Source organism: Panthera leo, chromosome C1, assembly GCF_018350215.1.
Source record: "Panthera leo isolate Ple1 chromosome C1, P.leo_Ple1_pat1.1, whole genome shotgun sequence".
Classification (NCBI taxonomy): domain Eukaryota; kingdom Metazoa; phylum Chordata; class Mammalia; order Carnivora; family Felidae; genus Panthera; species Panthera leo.
Window position 1 is genome coordinate 148,623,529 of NC_056686.1, and position 19,372 is coordinate 148,642,900.

The window sequence follows — 19,372 nt, forward strand, 5'->3', positions numbered from 1 at the left end:
AGGCAAGTGGATGTTTGTTCTAAAAAAGGTGTATACCTTTAATTTGTAGTCATAAGCTATTCGTAAGGTTGGTCATAGTTGTTGTATGAACCAATTACTTAAATGTTACATTTGCTATTATTTCTTGGAATTTTTTTTCTCTGTGTTAATTTCAGTGTCCATACCACTAAGGAAGTAGATGTGAAACTTAGTTATGCAGGGATGTTCCAAGAGATTTAAGATACTTACATCTGCAGTGAACAATCCAATCCAGTGGGGATGTCCTAACCGGTTGAGGATAACAGTGAGGAAGGACTGGTGATACTGATCTGTAATGCTGGCCAATTCTGCTCCATGCATTAGGCAGGTTTTTATTGCTGTATACCAAGTCATATTTGCATTAATTATCTTATAAGTTCTGTTTCCATATTCTAAGGTATTGGGGACTGGATACATATCAGATGTATTTACACTGTGTCCAGAGGTATCTAGAACAAGAACAACAACAACAATCATTTTTAGCATCCGGTTGAGAAAGGGAGAGGCAAAGCTTAGCATGGATCCATGTCATAATGATCCATGCTGTGATGAACATCAGTTTTCCTTCCCAGAACTATTTCAAAATGAGGGTAATACCTGAAAGCATAGGTGATGCTAAAGAATGAGAACTTAGGAAGTTTAATGCATGAGTTTCTTAAAAAAAAAAATACATACATAGAGAAGATTTCTAGAAGATTTCCCATTTTTTACTCCCTTTTTTTTCCTTTTTTTAAAATTTAAATTTAGTTAACATAGAGCGCAATATTGGTTTCTGGAGTAGAATTCAGTAATTCATCATTTACATACAACACCCAGTGCTCATCATAACAAGGTCCCTCCTTAATACCTTATATAGCTTAATACCTTAATCCATCTAGCCCATCTCCCACCCACATCACTCCATCAACCCTCAGTTTGTTCTCTATCATTAAGAGTCTCTTGTGGTTTGTTTCCCTCTCTCCTCTTGTTCCCCTACCCCCACCTTCCATATGTTCATCTGTTCTGTTTCTTAAATTCCACATATGAGTGAAATCATACAGTATTTGTCTTTCTTTGATTGACTTATTTCACTTAGCATAATACATTCTAGCTCCATCCATGTCATTGCAAATGGCAAGATTTCATTCTTTTTTTTCCTTTTTTTTTAATATATGAAATTTATTGTCAAATTGGTTTCCATACAACACCCAGTGCTCATCCCAAAAGATGCCCTCCTCAATACCCATCACCTACCCTTCCCTCCCTCCCACCCCCCATCAACCCTCAGTTTGTTCTCAGTTTTTAAGAGTCTCTTATGCTTTGGCTCTCTCAAGATTTCATTCTTTTTGATGGCTGAATAATTGTGCATACCACTTGACTGTCCCTTTTTTTAAAGTTTGTTTACTTGTTTGTTTGTTTATGTATTTATTTTATGTAAGAGAGAGCACACAAATAGGGGAGGGGCAGAAAGAGAGGGAGACAGAGAATCCCAAGCAAGCTCTCAGCTGTCAGCAGAGCCCAACACGATGCTCAAGATGCTCAGTCCCACAAACCATGAGGTCATGACCTGAACTGAAATCAAGAGTCGGACACTCAACTGAGCCACCCAGGCACCTTTGACTGTCCCTTTTTAAACGGACCACTTTTTGATGGAACTGATCTTCTTAGGCAGGTTTTTTGAAAATCAAGTTTAATTAATTAATTAACTTAATTGAATTCTTTTACAGAGAGAGAGAGTGTGAGTGGGGGAGAGAGGCAGAGGGAGAAAGAGAGAGAGAGAATCTTAAGCAGGTTCCACACTGAGCATGGATGTCAAAGCCGGGCTTGATCCCACAACCCTGGGCAGAAATCTGAGCAGAAATCAAGAGTTGGATGCTCAACTGACTAAGCCACCCAGGTGCCCCAGACAGATTTTATTCCACTAGTTACATCCGGCCCAACACACATTGCTCTGGCAGAACTTAATACTTACTAAGAGAATATTGACATATATTATGGAGTCATATATTGTGTTGCAAACATAAGTTTACAAGTGCATATTCTCAAATACCACCCTTTCTTTAAATAATTTTTTTAATGTTTATTTATTTTTGAGAAACAGAAAGACAGAGCATGAGCAGGTGAGGGGCAGAGGGAGAGGGAGACACAGAATATGAAGCAGGCTCCAGACTTTGAGCTGTGAGCACAGAACCCAGTGAGGGGCTTGAACCCACCAACTGTGAGATCATGACCTTAGCCAAAGTCAGTCATTTAACCAACTGAGCCACCCAGGTGCCCCCCTTTTTTAAATCAAATACCACCCTTTATTAAACTTGAGATTGTATGATAGTTGCTATCATGTTTAATGTTTACATGTATAAATTCTAAATAGAAACTTAAAAACTACATTAATAAACAGAATACACACATTCTATAAATAGTTTCTATTAATATGTCATCTGTCAGAGTCAAGATTTACAAATTAAAAGGCAAGGTTTTCCCAGACATGATGACTGGTGCCTTCTTGTTCATGAGTGACAGGTCATGTGACAGCCAACCCCTTGTTTTACATCCAGGATATTTCCTCTTTAAAATGTGCACTTGCCTTTTTGTTCTGTACTATATCATATACTATGATAGGCTAAATTTAGCAAACCTAAAATAGAAAAACAAGGTAAGAATTTCTGAACTGTCTTATCCAAAGTGGCTGGGATATTTTTCTATTTACTGGTTTTATTACAATTGGGGTTGAAAAGGAGCATGGTGAGGTGTGGATAGGTCAGAAGACTTGTGAATCAACCCCAGTCCTGACTATGCATGGCTAAGTGACCTTGGAAAAATAAGTAATCTCTCCAAGCCTCAAATTTCTGGTCTTTAAGAGATAAGTAAAGCTTTCCTTGGAGGGGTGTGGTTAGAATTCAGAGATAACCACACAGAGCACTTACTGGAACACAGTACTTGGAATGTAGTACCCAGAACACAGCAGGTGCTCAATAAATGTTGGTTTTTTATGCCAAGTAAAAATGGCAAAGTGGGAATTTGACTCTTGCCTGAAAATGTTACCTCAATATAATAATAGCACATATTGTAAAACAAAAGTGAAATTAACCTATTTACCAAGTAAATTATGATGGACTACCCTTTTACATTTGTTTATTCTTTACTAGAGGTCTGTTGGCCACTTGCCAGTCTATATACCAAGTCTAATGTTATTTTTTAAAAAAAAAACACAATATAATACCATAGTAGATATTTAAAAATGATAACTAGTAAAATTAAGGCAACTAAATATTTTCATATATGTGACCTGAATACCAATTTTACTATTTACCCCCATTATATTACATATCTGTACTTTTACACACATAAAATTCTTCATATGTAATTGATTCCATCAAACTTCAAAACATACGTGATTTTGAGCAACATGATTTTGCCACTCATTGACCTGAAAAAGAAGGATCTGTTGGAAACCAAGCCCCATGTTGGGGGTCTTGATTTTGTTCCTGTCTCCCTTTTATTTCGGTATCTTTATTCTTTCAGGCAGTTAAGAGAGTTTGCGCTCTAAGCCCAATGTAAGCACCTGTTTATATGGCAAATAAAGAAGTGGAGCAGAATTTGGTCATTTATTGTAGGCTAAGAAAATTTGTGTAGTTGAATAATATTTTTTGGAAATAATAATACGAACAGCTGTCATTTGTTAATATGCTGGCAACTTGCTAAGCATTATATATGCATAGATTCTGTATGTGCATAGAGTGAGATAGTTATTATCCCATTTTACAGATGTGAAATCACATCTGTAAAAAGTTAAGAAACTTCATTGACACTTAATTACAGAGATGGGGAAAGAACCCAGGTGGGGTATGAATTCCAGTGCCTATGCTCCCAACCACCCCTACTTTAGACTATGTCCAAAAGACCATATACAATGTTAGCCCAAAAAATTTCAAAGAGAGAAAGTGGTAAGAGAGCAGTCCATTTTAAGAAGAGATCAACATCAGTGTCACAGAATAGAATCATTGTATTTAACTGAGGGACCTTGAATATGTAACTTATTTTTTCTAAGCCTCAAGTTTCTCATCTGTAAAATAACACTTTTTTACCTACTTCCTAGCATTGTTGGGAGGTTTTTATGCCTTATTGCTTATGAAGCCAAGGCACAGGGCCAGGTATATCATAAGTATGCAAATACATGGTGTATTGATATTATTTCTTTCCCTACAAGACTCTTCTCTTCTCATAATACCCTTGCTATAATTGATTATCTTCTTTCAATTCCTGAATATTATTATTTTTAAGTGATAACTATGAATTGGGAAATAGCTTCCCTGGGCTATTCTGAGGATGGATAGATACTCAGTGCATTAAAGTGTTCACATACATGCAACACTGAGAGGTATAAATCATATTCCAAGTAAGTATATAAACAATAGGCTGCCCAGAGTTGCACCCAGCTCCAAACACAAACTGTGGTCTTCTAGAGTAGCGTCATACAGGGAAACCTTGCACTTGGTGAAAGCACAAGTTGGAGCTATTGTTTTTGTTGTTGCTATCTTTATTTTTATTAGTCAAGGTCACTTACAGTGCATTTGACCTGATCATCAATCCCACTGGATACGTGTAATAGTATGGCTTTGGTATTTCACACCAAAAGTTACTGGGGGTTCTGATCATTAGCTCTAGAGATATGCTACATGTCATATCTAGTCACAGAGGGCATTTTTAGGTTTCCAAGAAAGTAGGAAATATTAGTTTGTTTATTTCTTTATTTTACAACATTTTCTTAAAGCCTTTTTTATTCCCTGAACACACACATAAACTCAGAAGAAAGCAGTAAAGCCACTTAATAGGGCTAAAATGGATGCATAAACTTGGTCATCTCTCAGATGGTCTCTGTAGTCTTTAGAACCCCACTAAAGGCCATAATCCTGGGGTAGTAGAGATTAAATGAGCAAATATATGTAAAGCTCAAAAAGTAAGTGCCTGACACTGTTAGCTATGAAAATGACAGTTATACAGTGTGTAAAACAAATATGGAAGAGAAGAGTGGGTCATAGAGATGAAAGGAATAAAAAAGCAAATATTTCTTACCCTGCATTTTTTCACAAACAAACCCATGACCTTCTTTTCCACAGTCTTCAAAATACCATTTTCCAGTGAAATGAAAATTAGGATTACTCGACAGCAAGGCACAGAGAGGAATGTGTTTTTGAACTTCAGTGATGTTATGACTTGGAATCTTTAAAAAGATACATATGTTTTCCAAAAAAAATGGAAACATATAACATTATTATAACACTGAAATTTTTATTAAGGACAATTTAAAAATTCAAGCACTATTATCCCTTTATTTGCATTTAATAAACCTGTTCACAGATCACTTCATAACCTGACAAGTAAATAATTATTGTGATAAGTAATTCCATTTATAGAACACATGAAAATGACATAATTACATTATTAAAAATTAATATAATAACAGACTAATAAAATTTATGCCTATAAAGTATAGGAAGTAAAAGAACACTTCAGTTAGTAAGTATTAAATAGGATCTCTTGCTAAAATTTTTTCTAAAAATTAAATCTGAAAACTTACATTTATATCAAATGGAGACCAGTTAGAATATGCCACAGCCTTTCCATTTAGCCATTTTTCATAATTACCATTTTGTAACCCTATCCACACATTAGTGGTCTGGCCAAAAAGATTCATAGTAATGAAAGCTAAAAAATAGAAATACATTATCAAATTTAATACCATATAAACCATTTGGGTAATCATCGAATTCTGTTTGTAGCTATGATTTTATTTAAATGACAGCAAAACTTAATTATGAATCAATTGTAGGAATTTGTTCTTACTAAGGTAATGCAGTCTCTTTCACTTTTGTTTCAGTTTAATTGATAGACATTAGCTAGCTAAGCCTGGGATTTCATCGTATCATTAACAAAACTATTTCCAGTGTTCATTCAATGCCTTTCTAAACAAAAGAAGATTTATCAACTCTACTTAAACTGAAGTATACAATTGCCTAAATATCAAATAAAGGTGTACAGGTAAATCTAAAGGGATCTAAAAATTATACCATGCAATTATTATAGAGTGTACCTCAGATTATTTCAGCCATTTTGCAATAAAGATCATAAATCTGCCCTATTTTTTCCACTATTACTGGGGAGACAAAAGTCTTCAAAAATCAGTTTATAAGCAATGCAATGTACTAACTTTTACAGATGTCGTGATATAAACCTTATAGGTCAAACTGAAAATGTATGTGTCATCAGCTATATAATACATATGATGTTGATTTGGAAATGTTAGCATTTTGGGGGGACATTTTTAAAGTTTATTTATTTATTTTGAGAGAGAGAGAAAAGGTGAGTGGGGGAGGGGTAGAGAGACAGGGGGAGAGAGAATCCCAAGCACTGTTAGCACAGAGCCAGATGCAGGGCTCTATCTTACAAACTGTGAGATCATGACCTGAGCTGAAATCAAGAGTTGGACGCTTAACCAACTGAGCCACTCAGGTGCCCCCATTTTAATAGATATTGAAATAAAAATGGTTATTTTTGCCCGACTGAATATTGAATACTCTACCTTGCTCCACCTCATTTTCAATGGCGACCAGTGTCCCCCCTTCCTCAACACAGAAATCTTGAGCTGATGTCCAGTTCTTCCAATCCCTTGGGTCTTTGGGGATTTTCACCAAAAGGCACTTTAAAAAAAAAAGGCCAAAAAAACATTCATTTCCATATTTTTCTTAACGAGTTAAAAACCTTCCAAAGACACTGAGGATCAGTCTTTAGAATTCTTTATAATTTTCTTGAGCAGAAATGACTCATTTTTTTTTTCTTTGAGCTGCTCCAAAGATAGGAGAGTAAAACAGAAGACCAGCTTTTAGGGTAAGTCAATATCTTGCATGCATTTGTATCAGGCAGGAACAGAAACAAGGATGTGTTTTGTTCTGTAAAGTATCAGAACGATGTCTTTTGCTCAATGAAAAACAGTATTCCTTTTAAAAAGGAGCCAGCCTGTAGTGTGGTAGATTTAATTTTTAAAAATCCTGTAGGTAGCAATTAATAGCTTAGTTCAATTTTATTTACAAATACATTTCCTCACTTTAAGTGAGAGGAGAATACTGGGAAATCAAACCACAACAGGGACTTAAATTCACTAATTACTTGAGTTAGCTATGTGGTTTGTAAGTCCACGAGGAAGAGCCAGAAAAGAAAAAAAAATGAGCCCAGTTGGAAAAGAAGCAAGGGCAGGACCAAAGAAACCTAGGGAGGAGAAATAGATGGGACGGTGGCCAGCACGGTCAATGGAACACAAAAAGAAGGCTATGGGATTTGGCAGTGAGGGCTGATTTTTACTCATGAGAGAATCATGTCTGTGGCATGGCAGGGCTACTCATTATGGAGCGAGAAATGAAATAACCACTGCACGGGTCAGGTAATGTTGAAGACACCACCCATCCGCAACCAAAGCTCAGTGAAATTTAAACATGTTAATAGGGCCAGTTGGAGTCAGGGGGGAGAGAGAGATAGAAAAGAAAGGCTATAGTGGATCAGGCAATGTTCCAGAGACGTCAGGAGAAACTGTATGCAAAGAATATTCTGTGTTGAATATTCTCTTGTCAATGAACATAGGCAACCCTGGTCATTGATAGGTTAGATCTCAAGATTTCACCACCCAGAAAATCTCAGTTACAAGATAATTCTAGGCTAGTGTGGAAGCCTGCACTTGAGAGAGCATCCTTCCTCATCCCCTTTTGGAATGACATCCTTCCTCATTCTTTAATTTCTATATTTGTCAGTCCCCCATCCTTTCCCCATCATCAGAAACTCATTAAAAAGCAGAGACTAAATGTTGCTTTTTTTTGAACATCACAACAAAGAAGGTCCCCAATAAATATTTATGGAACATTATAAAAGCCAATAGACCCCAAAATAGTTGTCAAACAACATTCTCAGGCATTCTAGATTTAGTCCAATGGTTCTCAAAGGGCAGCATTCAATAATCTCTGGAGACATTTTTGATTGTCACAACTTGATGTGGGAGCTTTGCTCTTGGAATCTGGTGGGTAGAGTATAAGGATGTTATTAAGCATTCTATAACGCACAGGTCAGCCCCTCATAACAAAGAATTATTCAGCCCCAAATGTCAATAGTGCCCAGGTAATTCCTTTCAGAACTTAATCCTAATCATGTCACTCTTTAGTTTAAAACTATTAGGGATTTTCCAAAAAAAATCAAAATCAAAATCTAAAAACTATAAGGGATTTTCCACTGTTCTTAGGATAAAAACCAGAAATCCTGATGTAGCCTGAAGTTGAATTACCAAATAAGAGAGGAAATACATTTTCAATTCTTCTGGTCCTCGTCACCTTGTTTGCTTCACAAAGAAATGGAATTGGCTTTAAAGGATTTTAATTTTATAGCAACTATTCTTTTATCTGGTCCCTTTCATTTTGTCTCTTCTCTCTAATTACAAATTCCAAACAGTGGCACACACTAATTATTAGGCAGCCTTATCATTTAATGTGAATTCACCTTGCGTTCAGATAGTCACACTAATGAACCATTCATAAATACCAATGAACCTCATTGGTTTAGTTAGCTCAATAAATCTTTCTAGAAAACACACACACACATGCCCCCTATCCCATCCCCCAACTCATCCAACCCCCCACATTTGCCTCAGCCAAGATTTACTAGCTTGAGTATGAGAGTGTAGCCTCCTATTACCACACTTCATTGTTTCAAAAAAAATTAGTAACACACTTTGAAATGGTTGTCATTAGTAATTAAAGCAAAGCAGCAAGAAGACGTACAGCACTTTTAAATTGTTTATTTACTTACTAATTTGCAAAATGTGATCAAGGTTAAGGCATCTCTTATTATTACTGTGAATTAAGGATACCCTACTGTAATCCAAATGAGTTTTGAATACAAAATTCTTACCTTAAAATCATTTCCAGTTCAAAACTTGAAAATGGAATTTATGATCTTTCCCCCAAACTTGGTCCTTTTCCAGTATTCTTACTGACATTGAATGGCAAAGTCAGTCATACATTTATATAAGCCTGAAACCTGGGAGTCTCCTCACCTTCCCACCCCAGCCCCTCTTCAATCTACCATTTGGACATCCCATTTCTCAATGTCCTTCCCCCATTCCTACTGCCTCACAGTCTCTGCCTTCACTATTTTACCTTGGATTATTACAATAGCTTCCCAACCACTCTTAGAACCTTCATCATCCTTGCCTCTCTCCAGTCTGTCTTTGCCATTGCAGCATGAATGATTCTTTTTCAAAACTCATTCCTGATTATGTCCTTCTTTAGGTAAAACCCTTGAGGGATTTCTCATTGTTCTTAGGATAAAAACCAGAAACTCTTTTTTATTTCACTTTTCACATTCTAGTTCTTTATGCTTCCTTTAGTTTCTTCAATAGATTACATCCCCTCTCACCACAGGACCTTAGCACATGCTATACTCCCCTGCTTTTAATGCTTCCTGTCCTTCTGACTACGTCAGTCATGTTCTCCTGTTATATACTTTAATAGAACTATGTAAGTCTTCTTCATCATATGTGTCACAGTTATAAATTAGAGGTCTTTTCCTGAGTGATGTACTAATGTTTGTTTCCTCTCTAGTCTGTAAGCTCCAAAAGAGAAGGGATTTTGTTTGTTTTTCCTCACCATAAAATTACCAACATCCAACATAGCTACGTGAATGAATAAATAAAGTGCTAATAATATTAATAATCAAGAGAGTGTTTTTTTAAAGGAAAAGCTATGTTGTGCATGAAATCAAATTTTGGCTAATTCCAAAGTAGATGGTGCAAAGCAGGCATTAGTACTCGACCCAGATCCCTGGATAAAGATGTGTGAGTAGAAGCATAAGAATTAATCTAATATAAACACAAGCACATGCACACTTAGAATTTTTCCTGCCTATAGCTCTGCTGTGACAGGTATCTTCGATGACTCACTCTTCTGGAAGTAATCCCAGGTCAGGACTCATGTATCATCAAACACAGAGAAAATAATTTATAAAACATTAGAAAAGATGCTTAACTTCTGGTATCTCAGTTTTAAAACTCTTAAAGGTGACTTCCTCTTCCTGTAAGCTGCCTGAGGTGATCTTTGAAAATGGTTGACTATTCACTTGACCCAGACAATCTGACAAAATCATGCAAATCAAGAGGCTCAAATATTCATGTTCACTTTAAGAACACACGTGAAACTGCCCAGCCCATCAAGGGTATGCATATCTGAAAAGCCATCAAGTATCTGAAAAGTGTTTGCAGAAGCAATGTGTTCAATTCCGATGCTACAGTTGTGGAGTTGGTAGGTGTGCCCAGGCCAAACAGTGTGGCTGGACACAGGGTCAGTGGCCCAAAAAAAGAATTTTTGCTGCGCATGCTTAAAAATGCAGAGAGGAATGCTGAACTTAAGGGTTTAGATGTAGATTCTCTTGTCATTGAGCACATTCAGGCGAACAAAGCCCCCAAGATGTGGCATAGAACTTACAGGGCTCATGGATGAACCCGTACATGCACTCTCCCTGCCACACTGAGATGATCCTTATTGAAAAAGAGCAGATTGTTTGTTTCTAAACCAGAAGAGGAGGTTGCACAAAAGAAAAAGATATCCCAGAAGAAAGTGAAGACACAAAAACTAATGGGCTGGGAGTTAATTCTGCATAAAATAAATGCAAATAAAAGTAAAACAAACAAACAAACAAGCCTCTTATAGGTGGATAGCCAACCAATTAGATTTTTTTTCTTAGAGATAACCAATAAAAATGAGCCATAGAAAATTGACAAACAAGAAGCAAAATTTAATGAGATATAACATATTGATGCTCATTCAGAACTGTGAAGTGAGTAATGTCTGTCATTGCTATCTCCCAGTTTTCCTTCTGTAACTTTGTTAATCAGGGAAGCCATCCCCACAGGGCTCTCCTCCTCTCCATTATCAATCCTCCTATTGCCAGCTTTTCTAATGATCTGATAAGCCCACTTATTCCAAGGCGTACATGATAAATGAGGCAATCTCAGAAATAAAGAAAATTAAAAAATAAAGAGTCAAGGCAAAGGAGTGAGACTCCAGTGATTTTAGACATTACTATGCAAAGGAAGGTGTGGTGGGTGGGGACACTTGAGCACCCTGTAACGTTACTCTGTAAAAGATCCTTTCTTAGGAAGCCTGCTGTGACAGTATCTTTATTAGTCAATTCCTCTGAATGATTCAAAGACTAGTCATGCAGCTCTCCTATTGCTGGGCAAATATTGGCTGTGCATTAGAATAACCAAGGGAACTTTTAAAAAACACTGATGCTTAGATCCAATGCAGATCAATTAAATCAGAATCTTTAGGATGTCACCTGCACCTTGACATTTTTAAAAAGCTAACATGGCAATTCTAAATATTTGATCAGGGCTGTGAACCACTAATCTAACTGTTAGTTATCAATAAAGTTTTTTTTTTTTTAACTTTGAGCTACACAGGGATGTTTTAATCCTGCTCCAGTCCTGCTTCAGAAAGCCTTTCTCCTCTCATGTATGTGTTTGTGCTTTACTCACTCCCCTTCTATTCCTTTCAAAGGAAGTATTCACTTACTCTGTTGCCCTGAGTCTGTTCCCCGGTTACTGCTACCATGCCTCTGTACATATACACTCAATATGTTTACACAGGAGAAAACATTGACTAGAGTTAAGCTGTGCAGATAAAGAAGTTTGGGGGGAGGATAATAGCCAAGGGCTGAACCAAAAACAAATATTGAGAGTTTCTAAGAATTATTTCTCTACTGCCAAGGATTTGATTTGCTGTTAATTTCCTTAAAATACCCTCCTTTGTACATGGGAGAAGTTATGGTTAGTAACTGGAACAGTTGTCCGCATGCTTTGGGGTTGCTCACTGTCTGCATCAAAAATGTGGCTTTGAGACAAGATATGCATTCCTTTGTGTCTGTCCCATATAGAGCACTCCAGGATGCATCTGTTTTAATAGTTGCAAGGTAGAAAAATTAACTAAAAATGGACCAAAACCTTAAGAGCTAAAACCATAAAGTTCTAGGAAGAAACATAAGAGGTAAATTTTAATGACCTTGGGTTTGACAAACTATTCTTAGATATGACACCAAAAACATGAGTAAAAAGAGAAATTAGATAAATTGGACTTCATTAAAATTAAAACTGTTGTGCATCAGAAGATATTAGAAAAGGCAACCTACCGAATGGGAGAAAATACTTGCAAAACATGTATCTGATAGGGGCTTAATTTCTAGAATATATAAAGAACTCCTACAACTCAACAATAAAAAGACAACCCAAATGAGAACAGACAAAGGACTTGAATAGACATGTTTTCCAAAGGCAATATACAAATGGTCAATAAGCACATGAAAAGACACTCAACATCCTTAGCCATTAGGCAAGTGTAAATCAAATCATAATGAGATTAACTCTAGACATGCACTAGGATGGCAATAATAAAAAGATAGATAATAACAAGTGTTGTTAAGGATGTGGAGATTGCTAGCATACGTTGCTAGCAGGCTTGTAAAATGGTTCAGCCATGTATGTGAAAAACATTTTGCTGGTTCTTCAAAAAGTTAAACACAGAATTAGTACATGATGTAGCAATTCCATTCCTAGGTGTATATCCAAAAGAAGTGAAAACAGGGACTCCAGCAGATACCTGTATGCCAATGGTCATTGAAAATTTATTAACAATAACCAAAACGTGGAAACAACCCAAGTCCATCAACAGATGAATGGCAAAACAAAATGTGGTGTGGAATATTAGTTAGTCATAAAGAGGGATGAAGTTCTGATACACATTATAATATGGATAAACAGTGAAAACATTATTCAAAGAGAAATAAGCCAGAAAAAAAAGGACAAATATTGTATAAATTCACTTACATGAAATATCTAGACAGGCAAATTCATAGAGATAGGAAACAGATTAGAATTTACCATGGCTGGAGGAATGGGGAATTGGGAGTTATTGCTTAATAGTTACAGGGTTTCTGTTTGGGATGATGATAAATTTTAGAAATAAAGGGGATGGTTGAATAACATTGTGAATGTAATTATTGCCACTGAATTGTACATTTAAAATGGTAAAAATGGCATATTTTATTTTAAATATATTTTACCATGGTAGAATAGCTATAAAAAGAACTAATTGTCAAAGGTTTTAATTAAAGACTTAGTTATACTCAGTGTTCTATTGAATACTTGCTACGTTTCTTATATTGAAATGTATAAATTACTTGTAACTGGTAGATTTTATAGTTTGGGAAAATAGGAATCAGGCAGAAAGTATTAACTATTAAAAATGTACCTCAATACCATATAAAGTTTTAGAAAACCACTATATTTTAGAAGATATCTCAGTGCCACCAGATTGACTGTATCATGGGGCTAAACTGATCTAGTAATTTAAGAATTCTTTTTTTTTTTAATTTTTTTTAATATATGAAATTTACTGTCAAATTGGTTTCCATACAACACCCAGTGCTCATCCCAAAAGGTGCCCTCGTCAATACCCATCACCCACCCTCCCCTCCCTCCCACCCCCCCATCAACCCTCAGTTTGTTCTCAGTTTTTAACAGTCTCTTATGCTTTGGCTAGTAATTTAAGAATTCTTATATGAAGTGGCAACTGTAGGAAAGAGACAAGACTACTTGACTCGAGGTCAGAAAACCTGAGGTTGATTCTCAACCTGACACTTATTTGCTGTGAACTTCCAGAAAAAGCACACAATGTTACCAGTCTTGGTCTTCTTGTGTATAGGATGGGATAATAATTCTGTGTATTTAAAGAATTGAACAAAATAAGAAATATATCTTTTTTTTAAATTTTTTTAACATTTATTTATTTTTGGGACAGAGAGAGACAGAGCATGAACGGGGAGGGGCAGAGAGAGAGGGAGGCACAGAATCGGAAGCAGTCTCCAGGCTCTGAGCCATCAGCCCAGAGCCTGACGCAGGGCTCGAACTCACGGACTGCGAGATCGTGACCTGATCTGAAGTCGGATGCTTAACCGACTGAGCCACCCAGGCGCCCCAAGAAATATATCTTTTAAATCAGCCAGCAAAAACTCTTAGCCACAAGGTGGAAGAAACCCAAATGTCATCAGTGGGTGAGTGGAAAAACAAAATGTGGTACATACATATAATGGAATATTATTGTCTCAAAAAGGAAGGAAATTCTGACACATGCTGTACCATGGATGAACTTGGAGGACATTCTGCTTAGTGAAATAACCCACTCACAAAAGATCAAATAACGTACAACTCTACTTATCCTCAGTGTCTGAGGTAGTCAAATTAATAGAAACAGAAAGCAGAATTATGGTTGCCAGGGGCTGGGAGAGGGGAAATGAGGGGTTGTTGTTTATTGGATTTAGGGTTTCAGTTTTACAAGATGAAAAAGGTCAGCAGATTCATTGCACAACAGTGTGAATATACTTAACACTGCCTCACTAAACACTTAAAAATGGTTAAGATGGTAAATTCTATCTTATGTCAATTTTACCACAATTAAAAAAATCAGTGCCAAATATGTAGTAAGTGTTCAACAAATACGTGTAAAATCCCAGTGGCCCCATATCACAAATTAACAGTGAACGGAAGATCATAAAGGAGAGAAGGCTCTGCCAATATAACTGAATATACAGATTGAAAACTGGCTGTCAACAAAGAGCAATTTCATATTAACATATAAAATTATGACACAGTTTGGGTTTTTCCATTATCAAAGAATTAAACTTTTATAATTTGGGATGCATTTTAATTACTTCCACACCTAAGGCCTATAAAGTTATTTTATTATAAAACATAATAGAGTGGAGAAAAATTCTTGGCCTTAATTGGAGGCATTATCAGAAATAATAAATCTGGTTTACAATATCCCCACTGGCAATTTTTTTTTTTTTAAATTTCAATTCTGCACGGAAGCACCAGCTTTATGAGGCTCAAGATGACATTATTAGTGGGTCAATTCACACAGCGGGCAGAGCTCTATGCCAGCTCCAGGCAGGGAAGACACAAAAGAAAGGGAAGATGGAGTCTGTGCCCTCTGGAGTTGACAGCTCATTTGGGGGCAGGGCCCAGTTACACACACTCATATGCATCACGCCTAATGAAACAGTTATACAGCACAATGAAGGATTGTGAGCAAAAACAGTATACAAATGAAGGGTGGTGTCAAGGCTATTTCTTTATTCCAAGAGATTGCCCCTACCTTGAAAACCTCAAATCTCTTGAAAGCTGTGACAAAAAAATTCCAGGTCCAATGGACAACTCCTGGTTTTTCAAAGCCATACCTACTTTTTTTTTTTTTTTTTAATTTTTTTTTTCAACGTTTTTAATTTATTTTTGGGACAGAGAGAGACAGAGCATGAACGGGGGAGGGGCAGAGAGAGAGGGAGACACAGAATCGGAAACAGGCTCCAGGCTCCGAGCCATCAGCCCAGAGCCTGACGCGGGGCTCGAACTCACGGACCGCGAGATAGTGACCTGGCTGAAGTCGGACGCTTAACCGACTGCGCCACCCAGGTGCCCCATATACCTACTTTTTTAATTACGTTCTAAAATGTCTACAAGAGAAACACAGGCAACTTTTTGAAAATGAGTTTACCTTATAGTTAATATATAGCCATCCTTTGGGACATGTTCCATGTTGTTTTGGGATATCTTTCTCTTTCTCTATGAGCCAAACCTTCTTTCGCTTACAGATGCTAGGCATAGAAACTGAACACTCTTCACTAGCCCAGAGTCCTGGAGGAGTAAATGAGTTAGAGATGACCTGAAATAATGGTGACTCTTTGTAAGCATTCTCTGTGTATCACATTTTTATGACTGCTAATGGTTTATCATAATTTTTTTAATCTAGAAATTGGACTAAACTGCTAACAGAGTTCTCTCGTGACAAGAGCAAACTGGTCAGGGTGCTAAATCAGTAATTCTAATTTGAGAATGTAGGAATTTCTCAAATGCCAAAAAAAAGAAAAAATGCCCCAACTAACTGAAATATTACAGTTGAAATCACAGAACTGATTAAAGTGCTGAGAATATTTGACTTGGTTAACAGAAGAATGTAGAGTAATATTTTTGTTTTAAAATATTCAATTTCAATATAAAGAGAAACAAGATTCTAAAACAATAGATGATCATTTCTAATTTCTAATTCTTTAGAAAATACACAATGTAGAAAAATTAACTCTGTAACTTCTAAGAAAGAAGCACTTTTCAACACGGACCCTTAAACAAAACAGGCACACATAGACATGCCCTCAGGAAGATACATCCCAAAGTCCTTAGCCTCCTGTAAAATGTATTTTAATTTAGAAGAGCTATATTTTCAGAGTAAAGGTTATAGAATGCATTTCATTAGCATTCAAGTTATAAATCCCAGAATAGGGCAGGGATGCATGTAAATTGCAAAGGCAGGTTTCAGTTTTCTAGTGAGGGATATGAACCAAAAAAAAAAAAAAAAAAAAAAAAAAAAAAGGCATTTTGAAGGAGGGGCTGGCATGCTATTTTCAATGCAGAGTAGCTGCTAGTCTTCCAGAATCACAAAACAGCCTTTCTGTAGGCTGTTGTGACACCTGCTGGCAAAAGAGAGCTGATTAACAACATGGTGTTTCCTTTCCTTTCTCTGCAGACACCCTTCCACCAAGGATTGCTTTCTGTGCTTATCCCTCTCCTGCCTTGATGCACAGGTTCACTATGAATCTGTTAAGAGTCAGGAACATAATTACCTTTTATAGGATAGAAAGAGTGGGGTGAATATGAGTGGACAATGAACCCAAATAACATTGTACTGATAAATTAAATTAAAAAAAAACCCACCCATCTTAAACGTACATGTATTTCTAAATCCAACTTGGAGACAGTTGGTATTCTATGGCAAGAAACAGTTAATGCCAGGCATTAAAAAAATACTGAATTCAATGAAAATCTTTCTTAAATGGGAAAGTGGAAGTAAATTTCATAGAGGTTAAAGTTCTGGCCAAATATAAACTGAATATTAGGAAGAGATTTTAAAAATGAGCCCATATTGACATTTTATAGAGAATAGTATTTGTCAGGTATATTTTTGATCAGTGTCAATGGGCCTATTTCTGGTGCCATTTTGGTTCATGAGGAATGACTTATCTGGTTGTAATTCATTTTCAAGAACATGAACACATGGAATTAACTGTAAGGATGACCATCCTTAAACCTTAAGACTGATGAAACGAAACACATTCAACTAAAAAGCAAATTAGCCAAATAAAACCTTTTCACTGAACTCATGCAATGAAAAGGAGACTTCAAGCCTCCTGAAAACTATCAGTTTGTATTATAAACCCCAAAATGGATGAGTAAAATAACCTGTTAGGGATGAAATGAAGCCACATCTCTGGCTCTGATTATTCATAGATCCTTCTCTTCCCTTGTCCCAGTTTTGGTATGTTACTGGCGTTCCATCTCTCCAGCTGTAGAAAAATGGAAAAATTTAGGGTCTTCTCTTTTTCTGTATGTCCAGTCTCCAAACACCATTCTTGAAGTTCTGGGGTATGGACTAAAGGCATAATGTTTTATTAAATTAAAAAAATACTCATGTCTTTGGTTAGAGAAATGAAAATTTATGAGTTAAAGATAATGTTTGAAGGCTATTCAACACATTGATCACTAAGATCTAGTCCAATCATTCTGCAAATAAAACCTGTCAAACAAAATAAAATGCACATTGATCTAGGTCCATACCGAAATTCATCATTGGCTCTTTCTTCTTGAAGTCCAATCCACCAATTTACACCATACTTTGATAGCTATTAAAAAAAAAAAAAAAAAGAAAATGTCAGCGTTTATTCTACTTGTTTTCCCTTTTCACTATTAAGATTAATGGGGTTGCTGTTAATAGCTTTCTATTCTTTAGTATTTTACCCAATTATCTAAAGAAGAGTACACTAGGCCTAGCATCTTCAGAGAACCTGAAACTTCATTATCTTAAAATATTCTCTCCTCATTATGAAGGGAAATTGGAATCAAATATTGAAAATCTTTCTTACAACTTTCCCTACGTATTTAAAAGTACATTTTCTAACTTTAATAATAGGGCTTTAAAAAGTAATATTGTAAAGTAAAATAGGACTCCTTTTTTTCCCTAAAAATTTAGTGTTTTATCATCTCAGCAGTTTATAGAAGTTTACTGCCTGTGCCATGCTGTTTGAAAACAATCAAGGCACAAAGACATCAATAGTAAAAAATTTTGAATTTTTGGCATTAGTCTGATTGTTAAGCTTTTAAACTGAGTCATAGCATGCTCCCCATTTAAATAGACACAATATAGGATAAAGGAATCTGACACAACTTCCAGTGTTTCACAATCAGAAAATTATTTCTATATTTTAATGATATTGTACCATTATTTATCAGACAGATCCCAGTACACTAAAGTCTAAAATGAAACCCCATGTTCACACATGTGTGCATGGACATGTACATACATTATGGCAAATGTAATACCGGACTGATGACCCTGGAAATTGAAATTCCCTCTTTAACTATAAAAGAGGAAGAGACAGTAAGAATTTCTATAAGACTTCTAAATCAATATACTGTATTGTGTGTGTGCTCAGTGTGTGTGTGTGTGTGTGTGCGTGTGTGTGTGTGTGTGCGTGTGTGTGTGTGTGTGTGTGAAATGTAACTTAATTTTTAAGCTAAAAGCCTGTTAATTTGAAGGCATTGCATATTTAAATTTGCACTTCATTTCTTCTGTAAAAATTGGAGAATACACTTTAAGATATATTTTTTTTTCCCACAGAATTTTGGGTCATCATACAACAGAACCTAACAACTCTCTAGCATTCTAATTTATAAACAGGTATTTTTACTCCTTGAATAGTGTGGCTGTCTGCTATATCAGCAATTTGAGAATAATGTAAGATGGAGCAACTATAATTTGGGGTCCCTGAGGTGTTGTTTCATGGACATGTTCTTACATGCTGAATTTAGATTCCTTTTGTCAAGCTTTGGAATGGGTCCATTGAGACTGGCTGTGAACTCAGTGGGAGAACCACAACAATTTCATTCAATCTAAAGAGGTCTCACGTGCAACAATAGTGGAAATCACAGGCTGATTGTTCACTGCCCCAATTAGGGACCTCTAAAGAGAAATTATACCTACTGCATCTTAAGTGACATATTTATTACCACTTCAATTACAGCATGGTAATCCTCTATATGGCACACCACAACCTGTTGGGATACGGCATAGAACTGCAAGCAAGAAGGACAAGCTAGAAGCTAGGGTGAAAATGCATGGTGAAAAATAGATGTTTTAAATTTTAGCTTAGGTATAAATTCACAACAATAGAAGACTTA

General features: G+C 36.1%; 1 protein-coding gene across 1 annotated transcript in view; it reads right to left on the reverse strand.

Annotated features, from left to right (window-relative positions):
* PLA2R1 (phospholipase A2 receptor 1) overlaps window positions 1–19,372 on the reverse strand; it is a 125,115-nt gene that overhangs the window by 10,728 nt on the left and 95,015 nt on the right. The window contains exons 18-24 of the mRNA XM_042948930.1: window positions 17,753–17,817; window positions 17,378–17,481; window positions 15,639–15,778; window positions 6,578–6,695; window positions 5,576–5,703; window positions 5,071–5,218; window positions 229–467 (exon numbers count right to left, since the gene is read on the reverse strand). Coding sequence (XP_042804864.1) covers window positions 229–467; window positions 5,071–5,218; window positions 5,576–5,703; window positions 6,578–6,695; window positions 15,639–15,778; window positions 17,378–17,481; window positions 17,753–17,817 — 942 coding nt within the window. The remainder of the gene's footprint in view (window positions 1–228; window positions 468–5,070; window positions 5,219–5,575; window positions 5,704–6,577; window positions 6,696–15,638; window positions 15,779–17,377; window positions 17,482–17,752; window positions 17,818–19,372) is intronic.